This window comes from Pogona vitticeps, chromosome 5 (assembly GCF_051106095.1).
Source record: "Pogona vitticeps strain Pit_001003342236 chromosome 5, PviZW2.1, whole genome shotgun sequence".
Classification (NCBI taxonomy): domain Eukaryota; kingdom Metazoa; phylum Chordata; class Lepidosauria; order Squamata; family Agamidae; genus Pogona; species Pogona vitticeps.
In genome coordinates, this window is record NC_135787.1 from 183529420 (window position 1) to 183552797 (window position 23378).

General features: G+C 42.5%; 1 protein-coding gene across 1 annotated transcript in view; it reads right to left on the reverse strand.

Annotated features, from left to right (window-relative positions):
• Window positions 1-2117: 2117 nt before the first annotated feature.
• Window positions 2118-23378, reverse strand: part of PLCZ1 (phospholipase C zeta 1) — a 28739-nt gene continuing 7478 nt past the window's right edge. The window contains exons 3-10 of the mRNA XM_020804210.3: window positions 21243-21395; window positions 19602-19802; window positions 19219-19375; window positions 17612-17728; window positions 13813-13985; window positions 10525-10657; window positions 8447-8596; window positions 2118-2266 (exon numbers count right to left, since the gene is read on the reverse strand). Of these exons, the coding sequence (XP_020659869.3) occupies window positions 2178-2266; window positions 8447-8596; window positions 10525-10657; window positions 13813-13985; window positions 17612-17728; window positions 19219-19375; window positions 19602-19802; window positions 21243-21395 (1173 nt within the window). The 3' untranslated portion in view covers window positions 2118-2177. The remainder of the gene's footprint in view (window positions 2267-8446; window positions 8597-10524; window positions 10658-13812; window positions 13986-17611; window positions 17729-19218; window positions 19376-19601; window positions 19803-21242; window positions 21396-23378) is intronic.

Here is a 23378-nt window from a genome sequence, read left to right on the forward strand (position 1 = left end):
ACTCTCAAGAGTCTCCTCCAGCACCACAATTGAAAAGCATCAATTCTTCGACAGTCAGCCTTCTTTATGGTCCAGCTCTCACTTCCACACATCGCTCCTGGAAAAACCATAGCTTTGACTATGCCGACCTTTGTCGGCAAGGTGGCGTCTCAAACCACACAGGCTGGCTCTTCGCTAACAAGGTACATTGGGGAATCAAATCCAGCTGAGGATTTTTTTTAAAAAAATCAGAACAAATTACATAAAAATGCTTGATTTTTTTTAAAAAAGGATTGCTACTACACAAATAAAATTGAAATAGGAGCTAGAAGAGAGCATTGCAGCCACCAAATGCACCCTCTGTGTGGGCACATTCATCAGCTGTTCTACGAATGGTATATGAATGGCAGACTCTGCGATTCTGTGGCACGCTTTTTGTTTAAAGGTATCAAAAGATCCCTATGGAATTTATGCAACTCAAGAGTGTGATCCTATAGGAAAACAGGTTGTATTGGGGACCACCTCTATTGAACAGTGACAACAGAAAAATAATGTTGGGTCACATAGTAGTTACAGAAAGCAAAAGTCTACATTTATTTCTAGTAAAAAGTAAGGAAACTAATTTTTGTAAACCCCCCCCCCAAATGCCCCACGTTTATTGAGAAGCATCCAAAATCAGTATTTATTGAGTGCTAATAACAAGAGGAGGTTTTTTTGGTGGGAGGGAGGACAGCCAAAGCAGGATGCCAAGAACACTTTTTTTCCCAGTGTACTAAACCAGCAATCAAAATATTGGCCCTGCTCCTCACTTTCTCTCTCTCTCTCTCTCTCTCTCTCTCTCTCTCTCTCTCTCTCTCTCTCTCTGTGTGTGTGTGTATGTGTGTGTGTAAGCCAAGTTTTTTATTTTTTGTAGAATTCAGAATCATAAAGATGGCATGTTGTTTTCTGAAAACGATGGAGCCACAAGAAAGCTTTTGCTTGAGTAGCTCCTTATTACTCCCTTCACTGAGTGGGAGGTTAATTTCCCCAGGCTGTACGGTGGCTTAGCTTTAAGAGTGGTCCAAAAAGTTGGATAATGCCAGTCATTCCATTAATGCATTGCACTCTGCTCAATACAAGTCCTGTTTCTTGTCCTAAGCCATGTTTATCTCACAAAACCACCAGCTCTGGACTGTGCAAGCCAACTGAGCTCAATTTGAGCTTATGTGTCAATTCTCTAGTTAGCCCCTAATCACCAGCCATTTCTCAGCAAAAATGGTGGCCCAAACTGCCAGGAAGGGGCTCCACACACAACCCGGGACAATTATGAGATCCTCTCATTAATATGTATTTTATTTTTTCAAAGCTAATTTTAAAAAAATTAACATTTTAAAAACTGCAGAGTTCAGAAAGTTTAGTCATTTGGGATATATTTCCAACGTAGCATGGCCTGTCATTTTACCCACTGTGTATGCTGGGACTTATGTATATTTCAGGAATGCAACTTAATCAAGGGATGATCCTTCCAGACAAGGGCTGCATATCTGAAAGCTCTGCCCTGAGAGCAGAATAGTTAAATGCCTTGCTGGTGTGCTGCACAGAGGGCATAATTATCTTCTGGAACTGACTGCCACAAGGCATGGCTATGATGGGCTCTAATTTAGGTGGTTTTCTTAATGGATTGACAGGACTTGGAAAAGTTCCCTCTTTGATCAGTTGAAGGAAGTTGTTCGTTGCTGCTGATCTGTTCAGTTGGGTGCTACTATATGTGCAGTAAAGAAAGTAGCATGCAGAAGTCTGTAAGTTCAAGCAAGTATAAGTTTTTTTGCTGTTGTTCTTTCTTCTGCAAATGTTTCAGAGCGAGTTATTGAGACTTTAAGTGACAGTTAATGAGAAAGGAGCGGACTCTGTGTTACCTTGTAAGCTATTCTCTTCTATGCAGCAAAAAGATAATTTTACTAGGAATTCAAAACTCTGCAACAGGGACAAGCACAGTGGGCTGTGAAACTTGCTTTCCTCCCACACAATCTTAGAAAAAGAAATCCTAAAAAAGAAAATCTTGTCCTTACATGTAGCCTCTTAAGTCACAGCAATCATCACATTAACGTCTGTAACATATTGCACATGTATGGCACCTCTAGGAGGAAGGAATCTTGTAATTTTGCTGCTTTGATCATGGTTGCTTTATTGAAATGGCAGGCAGGGGATCAGTGGTGACATTATTGCGGAAAGTACCAAATGTACACAAAGAGGGAGGCAGGCTTGAGGGTTACCCCGAGTTTGGAGACCAGCGGAACGTGGCGATAACCTAAAAGGCAACAAGAAAGTAAGATTTAAATTGAATTCATCGTTGCAACATACACCCGAAGTCGAAAAACATTGCTCTCTCTTTTTTGAAATATAATTGTGCGCCATCAAGTCGATACTTATGGCAACCCTTTCCAGAGTTTTCTAGCTATAGAATACACTGGTTCACCGTTCCCTTCTTCTGGTGGCACCTTGAGACTGTGCAGCTTGCCCAAGGCTACCCAGGCTGGCTCCACTCGTAGGAGGCACCGTGGGGGAATTGAGCTGCCAACCTCTAGCTCTGAAGCCAGAGACCCAACTGACTGAGATATTCAACTCCAAAATTCCACAGCCAGCATGGACCGAGCATCTTTTTACATTCCGTCAGTGCATGGCTAGAGTCCAGGAGTTTCCCTGAACAAATAGAGGTACCAATTAAAATAAGGGTGCGTGAGAAGACCTTTATTTTCAGACCTTGAATACAATATAAAGAATGCTGGGCTGGTTGACTCTCAGGCATTCCATCTCTCTTATCACTGTGTTTCTTCTAGCCTTTCCCTGATCTGTTTCAGCAGTTCCTTTTGACTTTGCCTGACATCAAGTGACTCTTCTCTCTCTTTCTTTCAGTTGTGGCTACCCTGTGGAAATTAACCGGGAGCTCTAGATGGAGGTTTTTGAAGTCAGATTAAAGTCGCGTGTTTTTTGTGTCAGTTTGCGCGTCCTCTTGGGATAACTCTCGAATCAGAATGGAAGCTGCGTTGTACTGTATATCAGCTGAGCCCAAGAGGAGATGGGGCACCAGTGTTCTCTGTTACAGGTAGCAACCCCCTGAGATTTCAGGCAGCCGTCTGAGACCCGGCTAGTTTATACTGTAGGTCTGATGACTGGCCTGATCTCAGGACTCATTTGTCTGTAAAGTTCAGATGTTGGAGCCCATTCTCCAAATCTCAGGCTTTGGAACTGAAACCTGAGATCATGGGTCACTGCCCAGTTCAGAAACCTTTGCTTTGGAGGTTCACTGTCGTTCACATGGTTGGAAGACCTGCCATTAAAACATCTTCATTGGCATTCCAGCCTTTTTAACTACCTTGCATGCTCTAGAGCCACTTCTGCTCCAGGAGCGTACATCTTGGCCTTTAAAATTCACTTGGGTGTCGGCATTGTTAGTCTGTCTTTCTCACACATAATTATGCCACTGTTGCCAATGGTTCTCTGCCCACCACAACATCACAAGGGCCTCTGGGCCTCAGGTTCTGTTCCTGAGACCTCTACAAACGGGATGCCCCTAATCTATCAACACTACCCATACATAGGCCAGTATCCTATCCGCAATTATAGATTGAAACATGCGTAGGATTCACACTGCCAAAGCCCCTCTTCCACCACTTCAGTACAACACTCACAGAATAGGATAACAGCAGCTCCCCGTTTTTCCCCCTTTGAATTGCAAAAGCAAAACATGATGCTTCACAGCTGCCCATGGGGGTAACATCTGGCTTCCAGGTTCTTCACAGCCAGAAGCTGCAGGGGGCAAGGCAAGATTCTGGCTTCTTTTCCTGCCGTGTCTTAGCCCCAAGGCCTATTGAAGCCTAGAATTGTCCCCGTGGTTGGCTGAGAAGCAACTGCATTTGGGAAGCTGATGGGTGATAATTTAGAAAAAGCCCAACCACGTCTACAATTTATGGTTGTCCAGGTGGAGTGGGCAGACAGGATACTAGCCTTCAGCTGTTGTCCCTGTGCACATTTCTGTCCGGCTTGAAATATGTGTCCCATACTTTTAATACCTTCCCCTCAAAAGATTTAAAGAACATCCCTCTGCTTGTAGAGCATAACTCATGGCTTGCCACAGGCTACAGGCCTCCGAAATGGGCAGATCCACCAAGGTTACTGTGAGTCCGTTCCAGAACAATCAACTCAGAACAGCAGGCACAGATCAACTGAGACTGGGGAGAATACCAGAACAGCAGAGAAATTGCCATGACAAAGCTTCACTCATTCTGATTCTGAATTGAGAATGCAAACAGACAGCAAGCCAGTGATCTTGATAATGCACCCAAAGAACGGAGCGTCGATTCTAATTTAGATTAGTGGTAGAGGTATTCCACAGGCATTTTTTTAAAAAACGGCTGTGTTCTGAACAATGATTGCAAAATTGTACTATGGAAAATGGCTCTGCAGGCTGAGAAGTTTTCAAAGGTCCAAAGTGTACCTGACTTGTAATTGCATGGAAGAGTAAGTCAGGAAATTAGAGATGAGCACAAACCTCAGTTCGGTGGTTCGGCCCCTTTTGGCGCAGTGCCCTCATAGGTGCTCCTGTGGGTGACACACACCTCCCTCCTCTGACTCCTCCACATGACCACCTGTTCATTGGTGGCACCTTGGGCTTGCCTGCCCCACTTCCTCATCTGAGTGGGTGGCTGCTGGAGGAGGCGAAGGAGTTGTGCTGTTGCTAGTGAGTGGCAGAGGAGGCAGAGGAAGGAAGCTCACTGCTGCAGGTGAATGGGCAATTGCCTGGAGGAGACAGGGGAAGGAAGCGCATGGTACCCATGGAACACCTATGCGGGTGCAGCACCAAACCAGTTTGAACTGCCAAACTGCACTTCATGCCAAGCTCTATTTGAAATTGTTCTCTACTTTTATTTCATAACTATTCATTATATTACTTGTTACGCCGCAAGTAAGTAGGTAGAAGAACTCATAACTAGTTATTTCCAAGCGTTGGAAGGTACGATGGCCTGCAACGACACACAGGTGAAATCTATGAACCAGAAAGGAATGTTTGTCATGCAGCTAAAACTGACCACCTAGAATTAGTCTCCTTCAGGCTTGGCTCAAGATATTTTGCTGCTTAAAGCAAAAGATAATATACTGACTGCACTTCAACGTTCAAATGCACAAGCTTGTATGCTGATGGTTGGGATACCATACAGTGGTGCCTCGCTAGACAATGATAATCTGTTCCACTGAAATCGCTGTTTAGCGAAATCATTGTCTAGCGAAAAGCATTTCTCCATTGGAATGCGTTCCAATGGGGAAGAATTGTCGTTGTCTAATGCGTTCCAATGGGGAAGAATTGTCGTTGTCTAGCAAAGATTGGCCGTAGGAAAGCCACTTTGCGAACCACCGATCAGCTGTTTAAATCGCTATCTTGCGAAGCTTCGGTCCTGAAAACACCTGTTTTGCGAGTGCAGAGGGAGCTGTCAAAATCATCATCTAGCGAAAATCAGTTTGCGAAGCAGGGACCAAACATTGTCCAGTGAAATTCCCCCATAGGAATCACTGTTTTGCGAATCACTATAGCGATCGCAAAAAGTCAATGTCTAGCGAAAAAACTGTCATGAAGGGTACAGTAACTGTCTAGCCAGGCACCACTGTACCTGAAACAGTAGGTCAGGTTAGGGAGACCCAGGACATGTTGTGTGACACACACAACTGTGTTCAAAAAAAGAAAAGAAAAAACTACGATGTTCAGGAAGAACAATCAGGAAACTGCTGTTGCTGTGCTCCAGTATCTGTGGTCTGAGGTTATTGCCCCACTTTACCTAATGATAGGGCCAGCTTTCTCTCTATCATATTAAAATAATGAATATCACCCTGAGTCTAACAACTTGCTGTGAGTGCAGAAGCTGTGTAGCTACAACATATATAGAGGATGATCCTTTCATTGTAATTGAGGTGGCATTTTCAAGTTCACATCCTACAATTCTGGTTAAGGGAATGGGTCGGCTGCACAGGCAGGAATGAAATGTTCACAGTTCAACATAAGCTTAAACCAATTTGCCATTGATTGTGTTAAGCACACTTAAATCTCCTTTGGCTCTTGGGCTATGCATTCATTGTGAAGAATGCACTGAGGGTCCCACAGCAGGGGAAAAAAAAGTGATTTAATTTTACAAAACAAGAAGAGGCTTCATTGTCTGCTTTTGTGCTTTTGGCAAATAGTAGAGATTAACTTGATTTAGCTCTTCTAGAAAATTACCTTTCCATTTAGTGGCACTGCTAACTTCCCACCAGTAGATTTTAAGGCCTTTTTATTTATGGTTTTCCTGATATTGATAAAGAGACAGCTTTCCCTTCCATAATAAGATTGTCAGATGCAGTTTGACAGTATATAGATGTTGCCATTTTGTTACAGCCTAAATATTTCATGATGGTTCCACACAATGGAGGGAGCTCCTGTCGCTTGTCCCAGCTCCTGCCAGCCTAGCAGTTCGAAAGCATGCAAATGTGAGCAGATAAATAGGTACCATCTCAGTGGGAAGGTAACAGCATTCCATGTTTAGTCGCGCTGGCCACGTGACCACGGAAACTGTCTATGGACAAACGCTGGCTCTACGGCTTGGAGACAGAGATGAGCACTGCACCCTAGAGTCGGACACGACTGGACTAAATGTCAAGGGCAACCTTTACCTTTACAAGTTGCAAAAAATATAGCAAACCAGTTGACTGAATCTGATTCCACAACCATCGAATTATTTTTAGTAGGTAAAATTCTGCTTTTGTGTATGGCTCATTGGAAAGGTTCCCTCTAAGTTGTATGGCGTGACTCCACTCCCTCTGCACATCCATAGTGAGCGTTTCAAGCTTCTTAGGTTCTGGTCATGATGGAACCCCACATGAGGGGCAGAGTTGCTTGGGGGAGCAGAATCACACACAATGGGGGTGGAGGCCCACCCAGCAGGGTTGAAAATTAGAGGGAATGTTGTTTCATTGGGCTCATTGGAGATATGCAATTAACATCTAATAGGTCAACAGAAACAAACAAACAAAAGCAGGGAGAACTGTAGCCCCAGGATGTAGAAATTCCTTCTGTATTAAAATTGATTTAATGGAGCTGACCACAGACCAAATAAACAGAAAAAGAACTAATTAGAGTAAAATAAACATTGTATGTCTAGATAATAGTTATAATTACAGATTAAATGAAATATTATTTTAAGGTCCACTAGAGATGGGCATGAACCAGAAAAACCAACAAATCAGGCTTGTTCATGACCCAGTTCAGGGATCCTGTTTTGCTTTGGCCAAACAAAGTGCTGAACTCCTCCCCCCCCCAGCACTTGGTTTTGCTTCAGCAAAATGGATGCCCATCGGCCTCCTTCTCACTGCTCCCCATCCCCCTCCCTCCCTGTTTCTGCCACCTCTGGTGCCGTTGCCACCACTCTCCTCAGAAACAGTGGGCCTGACTTCCCTTCCAGGATCTGGGCCTGCTGCCCTTTGTGCATGTGCCCAATCGTAAGGGGGTGCATGCACAGAGGCAGCAGGACTGGCTCCTGGAAGGAAAGTGAGATCGCTGTCCCTGGGTGGAGTGGGGTGGCAGCAGTGGCAGACACAGCGGCAGAATCAGATCGTGAGATGACAGGGCAGCGGGAAGGGGGTGGACGGGCAGGGGGTCCCCCCAACACAAACCTGAAAAATGAACTGCAGGCCGGTTCATTGGGGAGGCTGTGATTTGTGGGTAGCCACTAACCACAAACTATCACATATCCCCATTTTTCCAGTTTGCATTTATCTCTAGTGTCTACCTATCCTAACACAGAGGTTTTGCACTAAGTGGTAAATTCCTAATACTCGACTGTACCAAGCAACCAGTGAGTTTTACGAATGGGAGAAAATTTCAGATTCTTTAAAAACCAGGATTCAAGAACATTCACAGCCTTCCTCATGTTCAAGATGGAAAAAACTGGGGGTTTTAAAAATGTACATGTGTGAGAAATCAAAGCAGACAGTTTTATCTAACCAGCCATAAGGTTTTGAGGGCTTAATGCTTAAAAGCCTTGTTATCAGGCTGCAGATCAAAATAGTCATCCTTAATGGGATAATCTGTAGCAGCAATAAATTTTGTTAACATATGGAGGAGAAGGGAGGTTCAAGGTCCGTTTTCAATCACACCTCATTATAAAATTTGTCGCTGTGTAAATCTACCATAACCCGCCTATGCTTTTTTGATGGAAGCCGGGGTGTGTGTGGTTTTGCAAAGGGGGTTTGCAGTTCTTAATTCTCACTGACTGATGAAGTGGGTTTGATCCACAAAAGCTTGCGTTAAAATACAGCAGTTAGTTTTTAAGGTGACATAAATGTTTTTCTCTCTTGTTCTTTCATTTTTGTGTTGCAGTTGTTGTTGTTTTGGTCTGATATGGTTGCACACGGCTACTTCTTCCTTAACTCTCCCTGTGCATCTTTCCTGCAGTGCAACACTTACCTTTATTCATGCTTAAAACTGGCAAAGTAAATTGACCAAGGAAGTCATTAGAAGTTAATGCCATCTGATCTTCTACAACAAAGCGTACTAAGGCAAGATCTGGTACATGGACGTTAAATGTGAAAGTTTCATTCCACTGAGGATTCAGAGCTGAAATAAAAAGGGGAGAAAAACATGTCTGATATACATTTTTAGTACAGTTTTTAACTTTAACCATGAGGAATGTAATGCTTTTTGAAGATACATGAAAATCCTGCCTCATTTTGCCTCTTCCACAAATGTCCACTAGACATTTTCAAGGCTTACTGTTAAGTCGAAAGCAACAGAAAATTGGTTGTTTTTGAAGTGTGCTTCTTCCAACGAAATCACCAAAAGACAGTTCAGAAGGAGGCAAAAAATTGAGCATTCATTATCTAAACGAGAAGCTGGGTTGCACAGATAGCATTTGTTTTCATGAGGAGAGGGCATTGGCCACAGTGCCTGCCTACCGGAGAAAAAGATGGTGGACACCACAGCAGCAGTGGCCGAACTTACCAGGCCCTTCCCACCCGCCCCCTTTGAAGAGGAAGGAACAGCAGCTTTCAGACCCTATCCTGTCCACAGAAGAGACGGGCACAGTGGTCCAAAGGAAGAGAGCACAGTAGGATCCAGGGCACCCTCATCCCAAAGAAGGAAAAAGAGGATTAGGTAATGGTAGCCTGTTCAGCCTTCACTGTATGGTATCTTCAGAATCAGGCCCAATGGTCTTGGTTAGATATGCAAATTTACACTTGTTTTTGTGTGCAAGAAGGATAAACTGTAGAAATCTTCCTTGCCTACAAAAAGGGGAAGGTATTTCCTAGACCCTGATGTTGGGAAAGAGTGAGGGCAAGAGGAGAAGGGGGCAACAGAGGATGAGATGGTTGGACAGTGTCACTGAAGCGACCCACATGAATTTGACCCAACTCTGGGAGGCAGTGGAAGACAGGAGGGCCCAGCGTGCTCTGGTCCATGGGGTCACGAAGAGTCAGACAAGACTTAATGATTAAACAACAGTTTCCTAGAATCTTCACATTTGAAAGGTGGTTTTAAAGTAAATGGTGCACAGATGACGCACATAGAGCACAAACTGCCTACATTTATAGAAACAGCTAGAGTTGGCCCACTGAATCCGTGAATGGTGAGTCTGCATTTAAGCAAATCCCACTGATTCAGTGGGTTTCCTGTTGGCCTCAAGAGTTGTTGCATGTTTGGATGGGTTGTTTTTCTCTTTCTGATCAGCTACTCATTCTTTGCTTGTTGAGGGAGAGGATCTCTCCTACTTTTTTAAAGGAAACAACACTGGTTTTGTGCAGAGAGAAGCTTGCACAAATTGCAAACAGGCTTCAAAGGAAGCTACAACTCCCACTGTCTCACTCTCAAGCAGGTGAGGAATCTGACAGGGATTGAAATTTCATCCCTGAGGTGTCTCGTATTTAGACAGTCTTAACAGACAAGAATGAAGAAGTATCATTCCCATCCCTTGTTTTCAAAAATCACCGGAATGGGTACTTTTCCTTATTCCTCCCAGAAGTCCTATTGCGAGGATCCCCCTCAATTCAGGCAGTAAAGAAGTGTGGAACAGTGACAAGTCAGGGCAGGGGGAGGAAAAGCAGCAAATTTACTGCCTCTATCATCCTGTGCCTGTGGCTGAATATCAGGAAAAACATCTTGACTGTTAGAGCAGTACGACAATGGAACCAATTATCTTGGGAGGTGGTGAGCACTCCAAGGCTGGAAGAATTCAAGAGAAAATTGGATCTCCATCTGTCAGATCTGCTTTGTTGTGGGTTCTTGCACCGAGCAGGGGGTTGGACTCGAGGGCCTTATAGGACCCTTCCAACTCAATTATTCTGTGATTCTATGAGGCAGGCACTTTTCCCAAGATAAAGGCAGGACTGACCCTGGTGAATTCACACTGAAAAGCAGACTGAATGTATTTCTGACCCATCCCTAGACAATTTAGCTGGGTGACTTTGACAGGCTTTGTAAATTATTTAATTAAATCAATGAGCCTCTTATTCAGTCTGAGGAAACTTTTTTCCCCCACTTTAACTTACCGTTGTTCTTTATGACAGACGTCTGATGTTTGGCGATATCTGCTGGAACACCATGGATTTCAACTTTAACTAAAGGGTCAGCTTTATTACTCTTAGACAGGTTACTTGGTGGCAGCTGATAACCACTAATGATCTGCATAAAGAAAAACTATACATCAGCGTGCATGCTTTGCTTATATTTCTAAAAGTGGACCCCTCACTTTCCATTTCATATAATACATCCAGCGCTGCGTCCCAGCCGAGATCAATCCTCGGATGAGAGCTTTTTTAAAAATATAGAACAGAGTTCTCTCTAGCAGCATAATCTTTAAATCTCCTGAAAATTCGAGCATTATAGCCATTAGCTTTACTAAGAGGATTGCTATAACATGGACTCCTATAGAGTTCAATCATCTGCTCAGTGGCAGCAGCAAGAGGTCTTTGTAAACTGCCTTGGAGGGAGGAAAAACATTTCTATAATAATATATGATTTAAATTTTTGAGAAAGTACTTCATCATTTTACCCTTTAAATATATATATATATATATATATGGTCAGGAATGCATTGTGTACAATGAGTAAAGGCAAAACTGCAGAACAGATGGATGGATGACATCCTGCATGTACAATCTTCTTGTTTGTTGATATGGCAGCTCAGTGGCGTTCAGATTGTCTTGGTCTAGGGTTCTTTGGAAGCTAATCAAGGATTCCACAGTTCCTTAAACAAAATAGCTTGCTGGACATCTCAGTGGTTTAGGTATCTGGCTGTGGAGCCAGAGGACGGGAGTTTGATACCCCACTGTGCCTCCTGGGGGAACAGCCAGCCTGGGTAGCCTTGGGCAAGCTGCACAGTCCCAGAATGTCCACAGTCAAGTCACTCCTGACTTACGGTGGCCCTTTTCACAATCAAAAATGGCTTATGATTCCCTTCTTCTGGGGCCATCCTGGGACTGTGCAGCTTGCCCAAGGCCACCCAGGCTGTCTCCTCTTCCAGGAGGCACCGGGGGGGGGGGGATTGGACTCTGAACCTCTGGCTCCACAGCCAGATACCTAAGATACTGCACTATCCAGCCAGCCTATGTAATCACAGTTTAGAATGCTCCATTTTATGAAGTTAAAATGGAAATCACTATGATATAGTGGCTAGCATGTTGGATTTGGGACTGAGAAATCCATAGTCTGGTCTCTGCTGGGCCATGACAGACGTGGTGTAAACTTGGAGCAGTCCTTCTCTCTCAGTCTCCCCTACTCTATAGAAAAAGGGGGGGGGAATGAACCGACCAAACAAGCATGCACTGAGGGAAAGAATACTTCTTTCCTTTCCTTTATGGAATCAATGACTTCCTGTCATTTTCATCAGGCCATCTTAAAATTTCCATTTTGACGAGGGAAGAAGGGGTGGGTAGAACCCTCCTATTCGGTTCAAGAGCATTTAGCAAAATGTTCATTAAAGGTCAGCACACATACTGGCGGAGAATGCATGTTCTGTGAAAAGACCTAAAAAAGAAAAAAAAAGGAAAAAAACACTCCAAAATGTACAGCACTGGCATTTAATAACCTGTCAAATGTCTTTGATAACTATTTGCAATGAGCTAGCCATGGAATTTATAGTATTCAAGGTATTTTCAGAAGCAACTATAGGAAACAACCAGGAAATATTACAGATAATAAATCAAACTCATTGGATTTATTTATGTCCTAACAGGCAATTTTCCAAGACCATCTCCACACATGAACATTGTCGCTTGCCCTGAAAGGTTTAATTCAATTTGCCATTTTTTACGCACTCGTGGTAATGTTCTAAATTGTAGCTGCAGAATGATCTGAGTGTGCTGAAAATGAGATCTACGTAAATAGCAGCATTTAATGGGGCTGTCTTACAAGCAGACTGCAGGAACTCCGTGCCTATATGCTTCGTAGTACCTCTCATCCCAGTCCTGCAATATTTTGCAAGGTCTGCAGAGAAACGAAAGTTACATTACTAAAAAATGAAGTAACTTTCCAAGCTCTGCCCATGGCTGGGGGCAGAAAATTTTGTGGGATGCTCAGAATCCTCCCTGCCAAGAAGGGTTTCTCAAGTCATAATGAATCCACTCGATAAGCCCAAAGGTTTGTGAAGCAACCAACATTCAGGAAAAGCCCTGGGAATAACCTCCTTATCAGACATTATTTCCCATCGTCACTGTAGCTGCCTCAATAACTGGAATACGGTCTTGCTAAGCTGGATACGTATGGAGTGGAAACAAGCAGATTGCCCACTCCTGGGCTGACAGAGACATAAGACCGTTCCCCTCTCCCCCATCACCAAAATGTCAAGCTTTAGCTATGTCATGAGAATCGGAAGATGGGTGGAGCCCTTCCAAAGGACTGCCAAGGACTATCATTGATTATCTAGGAGAAAAGATGCCAACTTAATAGCTAGTCAGCAAGGCCAAGGAAGATTTGGAACTGTGGTTTCTTAGCAAAGAGGATGTATCTACTACACCATACAGTTACAGCAATCTGATACCACTGAAATGACCATATTGTAGTGTACTGTAGATAGTGTATAGTAAATAGTGTATAGTAGATTGTATAGTATAGTGTAGACAGACTCTGAAGGTAAGTTTGGAATAAAGAAGGAGAAATTTGGGTGTTGCAAACCTTTCCTCCGATATGGCCATGGGGAACAGGTGTAGACACTTGTTAAATTCCTTGTTCTTCTAGACTTGGTCAGTTTCTATGAGAAACTTCAACAGGCAACTTTCAAGCCCTGTGAGATTCCTCACTTCCAGCCAGAGCAAAACAAAGATCATTTCTTTCCCTCTCTGTGATATATGTAAATGTAATCCAGTATCTTACGTGCACACAGCATAGAAAGCTAGTTGATTCTTGGGAAAGATGCAAATAATCCATGTAGTGCTTCAAGTTCTTAAATAAAGCAATGGTTGACCTATTTTGGGGTACATGACACAATTCTGTGCAGAAATTAGCCTTTTTGTGCAAAACACAGTGCTGTGAATATCACTTATTAGGGTATTTCTTACAGTCTTCGATGAACAGAAGAAATCCCTTGTCAGTGCATGGATAAGAGAAGCAAGGATCTACACCCTCAAGCAGGAGGCTGTCTGCAGGGAACAGAGTCCCTGTCCACCACAAATATGCTGCTGAACTACATATGAACCATTTAATCTAAAATGAATTTGGGAGATAGAATATCTAATAATAGAATATCTAATAATTGCTGATGAGAAGTGCAGAGTTGGATCCATTATGCAAAATAACGGTTCCATAAATGCTCAGTAAAAGTTTCAACAAAACCATCTTACCTTTATTGTCAGTGTAATGGGGCTGTATTTCGCAGCCATCTGATGTGGGTCGTAGGTTGTGTCTCTCCTTCTCAGAAATTCTGGCTTTAACACAAAACCACAACCGCCATTGTCCAAAAATTTTCCATTTAGTAAATCCATTTGGACTCCTGGTGTTTGGAAATTTAAGGCCACTGGAAAAAAAAGTGGTTTTTTAAAAAAAGATATATACACGTGCAATTACACACCACAGTAGAAGCAAGCCAGGTGTAGGTGTGAACGATAGAAGCAAGCCAATGGAATTTTTCCCCATTCCTTCATTCAGTTTCCATTGCCTGCCTAGATATTTTGTTTGGTAAACCTGATGACAGGGGCTTCCCCTTTCTTTTACATTGATGTGAGTCCTTTGGAGAGCAACTAAATATCCGGACAAGCATCGGAGAAGTGAAACACCTTTTTGCAAAACAGAATATTGTAACATAACTTAACATAATTTGTGTATGTACAGTGGTGCCTCACTTAACAACGATAATCCGTTCCAGGAAAATCGCCGCTAAGCAAAAACATCATAAAGCGAAATAAAAAAACCCATTGAAACACATTGAAACCCGTTCAATTTGTTCCAATGGGGTAAAAACTCACTGTCCAGCGAAGATCCTCCATACAGCAGCCATTTTCGCTGCCTGTATGGCGAGGAATGCGTCCCTAAACACAGCGGGGAGCCATTTTAATTACCCGACGGCCGTTTTGAAACCACCGATCAGCTGTTAGAAAAACATCGTTTTGCAAAGAATCGGTTCCCGAAGCAGGGAACCGATCATCGCAAAGCGAAATTCCCCCATTTAGACCATCGTTTTGCGATCACAATTGCAATTGCAAAAAGATCGTCGTAAAGCAGATTCGATGTAATGCAGGGCAATCGTAAAGTGAGGCACCACTGTATCTTATTTAGAGCTGGCTGGATACCTCTGTGATTTAATTTGGATGTGGAGCCAGAGGTTGGGGGTTCAATTCTCTACTGTGCCTCCTTGGAGAAGAGTCAGCCTATGTGGCCTTGGGCAAGCTGCATAGTTCCAGGATGAGCCCAGAAGAAGGGAATGGTAAGCTATTTCTGAGTGTTCTCTACTTTGAAAGCCCTGAAAGGTTTGCCGGAGTAAAACACTAATATGAAGGCATTAAACAAAACAGAGATTTCAAATAAAAACTGTTCATGATCTGGCATGGAAGATGGTAGACTGCTGTGCACTAATATATGGGAGTAAGTCTCTCCAAACTCAGTGCAACATCCATTGAAATAAAATATACATAAGAACTCTGTGTGCAGAACAAGACATTCTTAATGGCTGCGAAGAAGGGACTTTGTTCTAGTTCCTGTAACACAAGCTCAGTGATGAATAACACAAGGAGCGATTCAAATATTTATATCTCAAAAAGAAAGGCTCTTGGGTCCAGAACCTTCTTTCAATTCTCATGGAAATCAAGTCACTCCTCCTATGTGACCCATTCACTTCTGGCTCCTGCAGTGACATTTATAAAACATCCAATTTTCTACAGTGCGGTTTGCACAAGCCTCGAGTGGCACTCAATTAATGATCTTTTCATTCCAGCGAGATGTTCCCTGCCAGCTACACATTGCACCAAAGCTTTCGGTGCCAAAGAGTTAATATCATCATAATAAATCAGCTTGTCTTTTGTTCTATGTTATATGCAGATTCTGTTACGGATGATGAAGATCAAAACAACCGGTAGCTATAGCAGAAAGGAAATACAATTATTTCCTCTGCTTTCTTGGACGCTTCAAGTTGAAACAAACTGTACAATTGCATACAGGGATTCGCTGCAATTCTGTGGGACAATGTGGGACATAGTAGGAAGGAAACTCTTAGCCAAAACCCTGTTCCTTAGAGTCATAACTTGCACTAGAGTAGGCCCAAGGCCAAGATCATCTACACTCTCCTATTTTCAATCACCGTGTGCGGGTGGAGAAAGCTGGACAGTTAAGAAAGCCAACAAGGGGGAAAAAATCCATTCATTTGAACTGTGGTACTAGAGGAGAGCTTTGTGGATAACCTGGAGTGCCAGAAAGAGGAACACGTAGGTCCTGGATCAAACCTGAACTCTCTCTGGAGGTAAAAATGTCGAAGCTGAGGCTGCCCTACTTTGGGCACATTGTATGAAGGCAGGATTCTCTACAGAAGACAATAATGCTGGAAAAGGCGGAAGGCTGTAAGAAAAGAGGAAGACCAAATACAAGATGGACTAGCTCCCTAAAGAAAGCACAGGCTTGAGTTTGCAAGAGCTGGGAAGTGCTGTTGAAGATTTTGGAGATCACTCGTTCATAGAGTTGTCACGAGTCGGAGGGGGCTTGATGGCACAAAGCAACAACAGTAAGTCCATTGAATCACTGGGGATTTAGTGAGTCAACTCCCTCTTAAGTTTTATTGATTCAAGTGGCCCTTTCCTTCTGAGATATAAATGTTTGAGAAGCAAATATCTGTTGCACGCTACTGTTCTGAAAGAGAAGCTACAACGCCTTTGCATTCAGATTTCTGTGCTAGACAACCTTTCTTTTTTACCAGCGGCCCATTGGAGCAATGCCTCGTCCAACCAGTTTGGGTTGAGGTGCTCCTCCGTGCTTGGGTCATGGACTGTTCCTACTTGCTCCAAAGGAAGTCCTATCAGTTTTGATGGGCTTCCCCCTCAAGAAAGACAGCCTTCCTTGCATTGGCCCAGCTTATCATTCAGTTACAATTTAAAACTCAAATTAGAAGCGAACACCAAAGGAAAACAGGCGCCCTGTCGGAAGAGCCCTAACCTTGGAAGTGAGTAAACAAGGAAACAAAGGAAAGTGGTTGGCAGAGAACCGTGAAAGAAGGAGATCTGTTCTGCAAAACTGAGGTGGACATTTGTACCTAGGAGCTGGAGGAGAGCCAGTTGATCCTCTCTTCCTGATATTTTTTAACAGCAATTGCTAACTCCTGGACTTTTGCCTATGGGATGGATCCAAACTGTTCTTTCTCCTTCCATTTGTATTTCTAGGGCAAAGAACAGTTGCAGCTGAGTGCCTCTTGTGGCATCCATTTATTGAAGTGCAACCTTATTTGCAAATGCACCATCTCCGCTATGACAATCTCTACACTGAGGTTAAGCAAACTGGGAAATGCTCTGCTGAAGGCAATGAGTCTGTTCATTTGCACAGTTTTTTAAAAAATTTCCTCTTAGGGCAACAACATTCTGTGTCTAGTCACGCTGGCCACGTGACCACAGAAACTGTCTTCGGACAAACGCTGGCTCTACGGCTTGGAGACGGGGTTGGGCACCGCGCCCTAGAGTCGGACACGACTGGACTAAATGTCAAGGGGAACCTTTACCTTTACCTTAGGGCACAGTGGTTAAACTGCAGTACTGCAGTCAAGACCCTACTCCCAACCTGAGTTTGATCCCAACAAGCTCAGGTAGCTAGCTCAAGACTCGCCCAGCCTTCCATCCTTCTGAGGCTGGTAAACTGAGTACCCAGCTTGCTGGAGGGGCAGTGTGTAACCTACATAATTAAACCGCCCAGAGAGTGCTCTAAGCTCTATGAGGCAACATATAAACAGCACACTTTGCTTTTGCTTTGTTCAAAAGGTAGAAACCACACAGAGAAAAAGACCGTTCTGTACAGTTTATGGCAAACAGGATAGTGGTCATTGCATTTGACTTCATTTCAACCTCGTTCTTACCTCTGCCCCTGAGTCCCATGGAAGACTTACCACCTCAAAAACTGTACCGTGTAAATGTGAGGATGCAATATGATATTTAAAAAAAACACAAAACCTACCCATTTGGCAACCAACATTCCAGAATTCCTGTGGGTCATAATTTGAAGAGTCCGTCCTGGTCCCTTTGGGATAAATTCTTGTAATGAAGCGGACAGTGTGTGAGACGAAGTCAGGGGCTGAAAGACACATTTTCAAAATCGTACTTCAGGGGGGGAAATGGTTAAGGTACAAATTAGTGCAATTTTCTTCTTAATAATGTTGTTAAAATGTAGAATGTTGAGAGTATTTTATGTATACACTAGGACTCCTTTATCTGCCGGATCAGTATCCACTGATTCACTTATCCAAGGCCTGAAAACATTAAAAATATTAGAAACATCCCCAAAATATATATTTCTAATGATGAACTTACCAGACCCCACCACTAGTTGGAACCAGAGATCATGTTTATAGTTAACATTTGCTGTTATAATAGTGTTTGCAATAATATTTTTCAGCATCCACAGCCTTGGAATTGACCCCCTGTGGATATGGGGTCCTACTGTATTTGTGAACGAGACAGACCTTTTATTTGGCAAGGCGAGTCAACTGCAAATAGATGTTTTCAAAAAATTGTTCCATAGAGATGCACAGGCAAGGGTGTGCCCATTTTTGAATAATGTAATATTTAAAATAGTTGGTAATTTATGCATACTTATAATAGGACCGGCCCAACTGTTAGGCAGAGTAAGGCTACTGTCTTCTGCTGCTGATAAACCAGACATACTGGTTGTGTGTAACAGGGTATCAGATCCTTATTTATCACACCTTTGTCGGTGATAAATAGGAATTAGTGTGATTCTTTTCTGTACCGACTGAGATTTCCTTCTGCTCTTAACCCACCCTCCCAATGATGAGGCCATGTTTCATTTGCTTTCTTTTTCTATACACGTCTCCAGCAATCTGAGCAACTTCATTGTACAAGACTGGGAGGATTGCTGTTTAGTTTTATGGATCATCCAAAGGCTTGAACTGGGGTTGCCTACTATCGATAGATGCTTGGCTTTTCATTGTGCACCAGCTACAGAAACTGTAAGCCCGAGTTTTTGTCTCAGTCTTAGCAGCAAACAAGGACTCTCACTCAGCTGTGAAATTCCCCATCCAGGTGCACCGTTGGGTTGAGATAGCAAAAATCAATGAGCTTAAAGAGTTTTCCAGGTATTTCTCGTATCCCTTGTGTCATGTCGTCTCTGTACTATGCCTCTTAAATGAGCTGGCTGCCCTCCTGGGGTATAGAGGTGTTACTTGCTTTTCAGTGTTATAATAAGATTCAGCAAGCCAGTTTAGTCAGTTTTTCCCTATGGAATGGTGGGGGAGACAGACAGAGAGAGAGAGAGAGAATCCATGCTGGCTTTGGGTCCAAGCTTTACAGAGACTTACCACAGTGCTGAAGTACTTTAAAGGATAGGGTTTAGCACCTGGGATAATTTCTGTAAAGTTCAGACTAAAATCCAGAAGAGATTCCTTACTCACGTAGACTCAGAAACAGCCATCTCTTTGGGCCACTGGCAGATTGATTTTTCGCTGCCTTTTAAACTGGTGGGGCCAGTCTTATAGTTCCTGTCACTTGGCAGGTAACTAGCAAAAGAGTATACTTATTTAATGATTTTTAAACCCTTGGAATTACCTTTCTTTTTAATAAGTTTTTGGCCCTTCACTTCTCCGATGGAATTATTTTGGTAAAATTTCTGTTTCTCCCTGGAATCTTCAAAGCTGACGAACTTTCGGGATGCTGTGAAAATCACAAGTTCTGACAGCAACATGGCTACCTTCACCTTATGGCCCTGGAAAGAAAGGTTAACAAGTGTTATAGCCCTGCAACGTGAGGTAGTCGAGGGTGACCTTCTCGCCAGCTGTCTGCATTGGATGTTAAGGATGTATATCTTCTTGCATTTTATTCTTGGTAAGAATGAGAACTTTCAAAATCATTAGTCCAGTAACCCAATGTCCCATGAAGGGCATTTGTGTGTTCCACCAAAAGTGCTAAACCATCCACTGCTGAATATTTACCTTGTCCTTGTCCTTCTTTGGAGGTGCCTTCTTAGGGAGTGCCTTCTTTAGCAAATGCCCTTTAGCATCATCTTCTTCCTCTGATGCTGATGTATCTTCAGTTTCTCCAGTCTGGCCCCGACATCTCTCACCTCTCCGTTGAAGGGTATCTTCCAGTGTACCAACTTTCTTGTTCTTTATTAAGATCTTGAATTTTAGTTCCTGCAGAAAGAAATATTAGAGCATTCATCATCATCATTTTATTTTATTTTAATCTGTGCCACCTTTGTCTTGAAATAGAAAACAAAGGCAGCTCACAAACAGTTATAGAAAGCATGCAAATAAAAACACAGGAACGTATGTCACTAAAAAACCTAATTACTCATATAATAATATTAAAAGGCTAGTGAACAGAGCAATGTCCGTGCAAAGTTTTCTAAATTACAAGCAAACTATATTAGTTTAAAACACGACAAAGAGCCAAGGAATATTCTAGGTCTCACTGACTAGACCATATGAAGAATTCATGTCTGGAAGGAGTGCTCCCTCAACTACAAAAAGAGGTATAACTGTGAGCAAATATTAAAAGGAGAAACACTGCTACATTAAAATAATATCTCTACTTTCTTCTGTCCTCTCAGGCACATGTTTCAGTAGGTGTGTTTGGCTGCTGCTTCACAGGCAGAGGGGAACCAGCTGTATGAAAATGGAGTACGATGCAATGCTAAGCAGAAAACAGAAAAACGTAGGACTGTATTGATGCCTGATGTTAGAATTGTGCCATTTGAGCACATTCATATGTCCATTTGATTCTTTGCTTTTACCCGGAAAGTCTGTGTTTCAAATTGTTCCTACTACTTGAAAAACAGTATGCCTGTGCTGTGCTATGTTGTTCTATACTATACTATACTATACTATACTATACTATACTATACTATACTATACTATACTATACTATACTATACTATACTATATTATACTGTACTATTTGAGGCCTAGAAGAGGTCAAGGTGGGGGTGAAATATCCTTCCAACAAGCAATTGAGCATTACAGTATTTTTAGGCCAAATTTGTTCTTGTATTGCGGACCACAGAGCCTTCACAGACTTGGGGATTTGTGAGGTACACGGGCCAAACAATTCCCATCCCTGGCCACGGGCTAATGAATCCATGTTCCCATGACCTCACATCCTTTGCAATACCGACCATTACTACAGGCATATGCTAACTATCTCTCCAAGAAATTCAAAACAGTATTTGTGGTTTCCCAGCTTCTCCTTTTTTTTAATGTTCTAAACAAGCTTGTGAGGTAAATTAAGCTGAGAAGTAAAGACTGTCACAAGGCAGTTTTTTTGTTCATAACCATATTATTTTATGAGGAAGCCATTTGGACACACTAATGAAATCAATTAATCACACACACATAGCTTACAGGAATAAGCTTTTAAAAATTTTCTCTCAACTCTTCGGCAGAAGAAGAGATAAGTGAGATTAAGATAGTTTAGAACAAGAGTTTGTTTGATCGCATGAGGGATAAAGACAGCATTCTCCCCTCCTCCCCTCTCAGTTTGTAGATAGTTCCAACTTCAACCACTTCCCATAAAAGCTCATTGTTTAATTTTCCAGAAGATGAAGGGGGTCATTGGGGGAGGAACAACTGTACCTCTGGGGAGGGTAGTGCCGATGGCATCGTATCATCCAGTGTTGAAGTACACAGAGTGTCTCTGAGAATGTCCAGCATATGAGCTGCCATCTTCTCCTGTTGTGGTGGGCTGCAGTGGTTCTCCAAAGATAAAACAATGGGATAATCTGATGCCTGAAAATTAAAAAATGCAACATTAAGGCCATTGAGACTAAATGTGTAAATCTTGACTTCATCTTCTTCTCACAGGTGAGAATGAAACAGTTCAAAGGTTTCCTTTTTGCTGAGCAAGATTATAAGGCATTTTGTGGTTGGTTGGTTGATTGGTTGGTTTTGGTTGGTTTTGCATTCCATGTTGGCAAAACATTTGCTAAAGTTGTTGTGGGTTTTTCGGGCTCTTTGGTCATGTTCTGAAGGTTGTTCTTCCCAACGTTTCACCAGTCTCTGTGGCCAGCATCTTCAGAACACGGCCAAAGAGCCCAAAAAAACCACAACAACCATTAGATCCAGGACATGAAAGCCTTTGAGAATACATTTGCTGAAGTGTTTTTGGATTTTGTGGAGAAAACCTTAAGCTTGGCACAGACCAAAAAAACAAACACCCAAGAGTTCTGACGTAAAATGCAAGTTTTCCACACAGTTTGTTGGTGATTTCTATTGCTGGTTGTTTTTGCTATTGTTGTTACTTGAGATGGCTTGTAAATATTCGTTGCATCCTTGCTTTGGACCCTTTCTTTGCACCCAGAAACAACAGCAATGAAATATAACAACTGCTAAAAAGCACAGAAGTATGGCCATATTCATTATACTCTGACATTGTTGGAAACTGAACAATGGCACATACAGTGGTGCCTCACTTAATGATTACCTCGTTAAACGACGAATCCGCTTGACGATGAGATTTTTGCAATCGCTTTTGCGATCACAAACCAATGTTTTAATGGGCAAAATTCCCTTCCTGACAATTGGTTCCCTGCTTCGGGAACCGATTCTTCGCATTACAACGATCAAAACAGCTGATCGTCGGGTTTCAAAATGGCTCCCCGCTGTGCTTTGGGACGGATTTTTCGCTGCACAGGCATCAGAAAATGGCCACCCTATGGAGGATCTTCGCTGGACGCTGAGGTATTTAGTCCATTGGAATGCATTGAGCGGTTTTCAATGTGTTTCAATTGGCTTTTTTATTTCGCTTGTCGAGGATTTCACTCTACAGCAATTTTGCTGGAATGGATTATCCTCGTCAAGCGAGACACCACTGTATAGCAATTGATCTATATCTATGGGAGGAAGGGGAATAGGAAGATAGATAACCAAGTATTTTTCTTCTTGTCTTTTCTAAATCTATAGGTAGATTGTGAGTTGTGGGCTCATTTCCTTCCTTCTCCTCCCACTGGGGCCACTTTACTGCTCTTCTATACCAGTATAAAATACCAAATAATCCTAATATAAATTAAACAAGGAAGTGCATGGCAATGAACATAAGAGTTCAGAGCCATATGTCAGGTGGAACGAAGATTGAAATCCTGTTGCTTAGTGTAGTCACTCCCACTACAGTAGGCCCACTGAATCAATGGGAATTTTAGGAAGTTCTGTTGTCTCAATTGGATCTACTAAAGTAAGTTTCAGCTAGAGTAGCCCATTTGAATTATAGTGCTTAAGGAAGAGTTGACTCACTAAATCCCCATTGATTCAGTGAGGCTATTCTAGTGCAACGTAGTACGCAAAAACAACAGGACTTCATCCAAAGTGTTACTAAAATTGACTATGATAACAATGGAGGTAGCGTTTATGAGATCCTCATGACATCATAATTCAGACTCCTCAGAAATCTGAATTTTTGTCAGTTTTTACATTTCCCTTGTGAAATTTGGTAGGGAGATATATTTTTTTGTTGCATGCTGTCACATCAGTTATACCTTATGACGATACTTTTCAAGATTTCCTAGGAAGAGAATACTCGGAAGTGGTTTATCATTCCTTTCTGGGGGATCCCTGGGACTGTGCAGTTTTCCCAAGGCCACACAGGTTGGCTTTTCTCATAGGAAGCACAGTGGGGAATTGAACACCCAACCTCTAGCTCTACAGTTAGATGCCAAACTCACTAAGCTATCCAGCCAGAGATATATTTGTAGCCTATAAATATTCAAGTATTTCTGT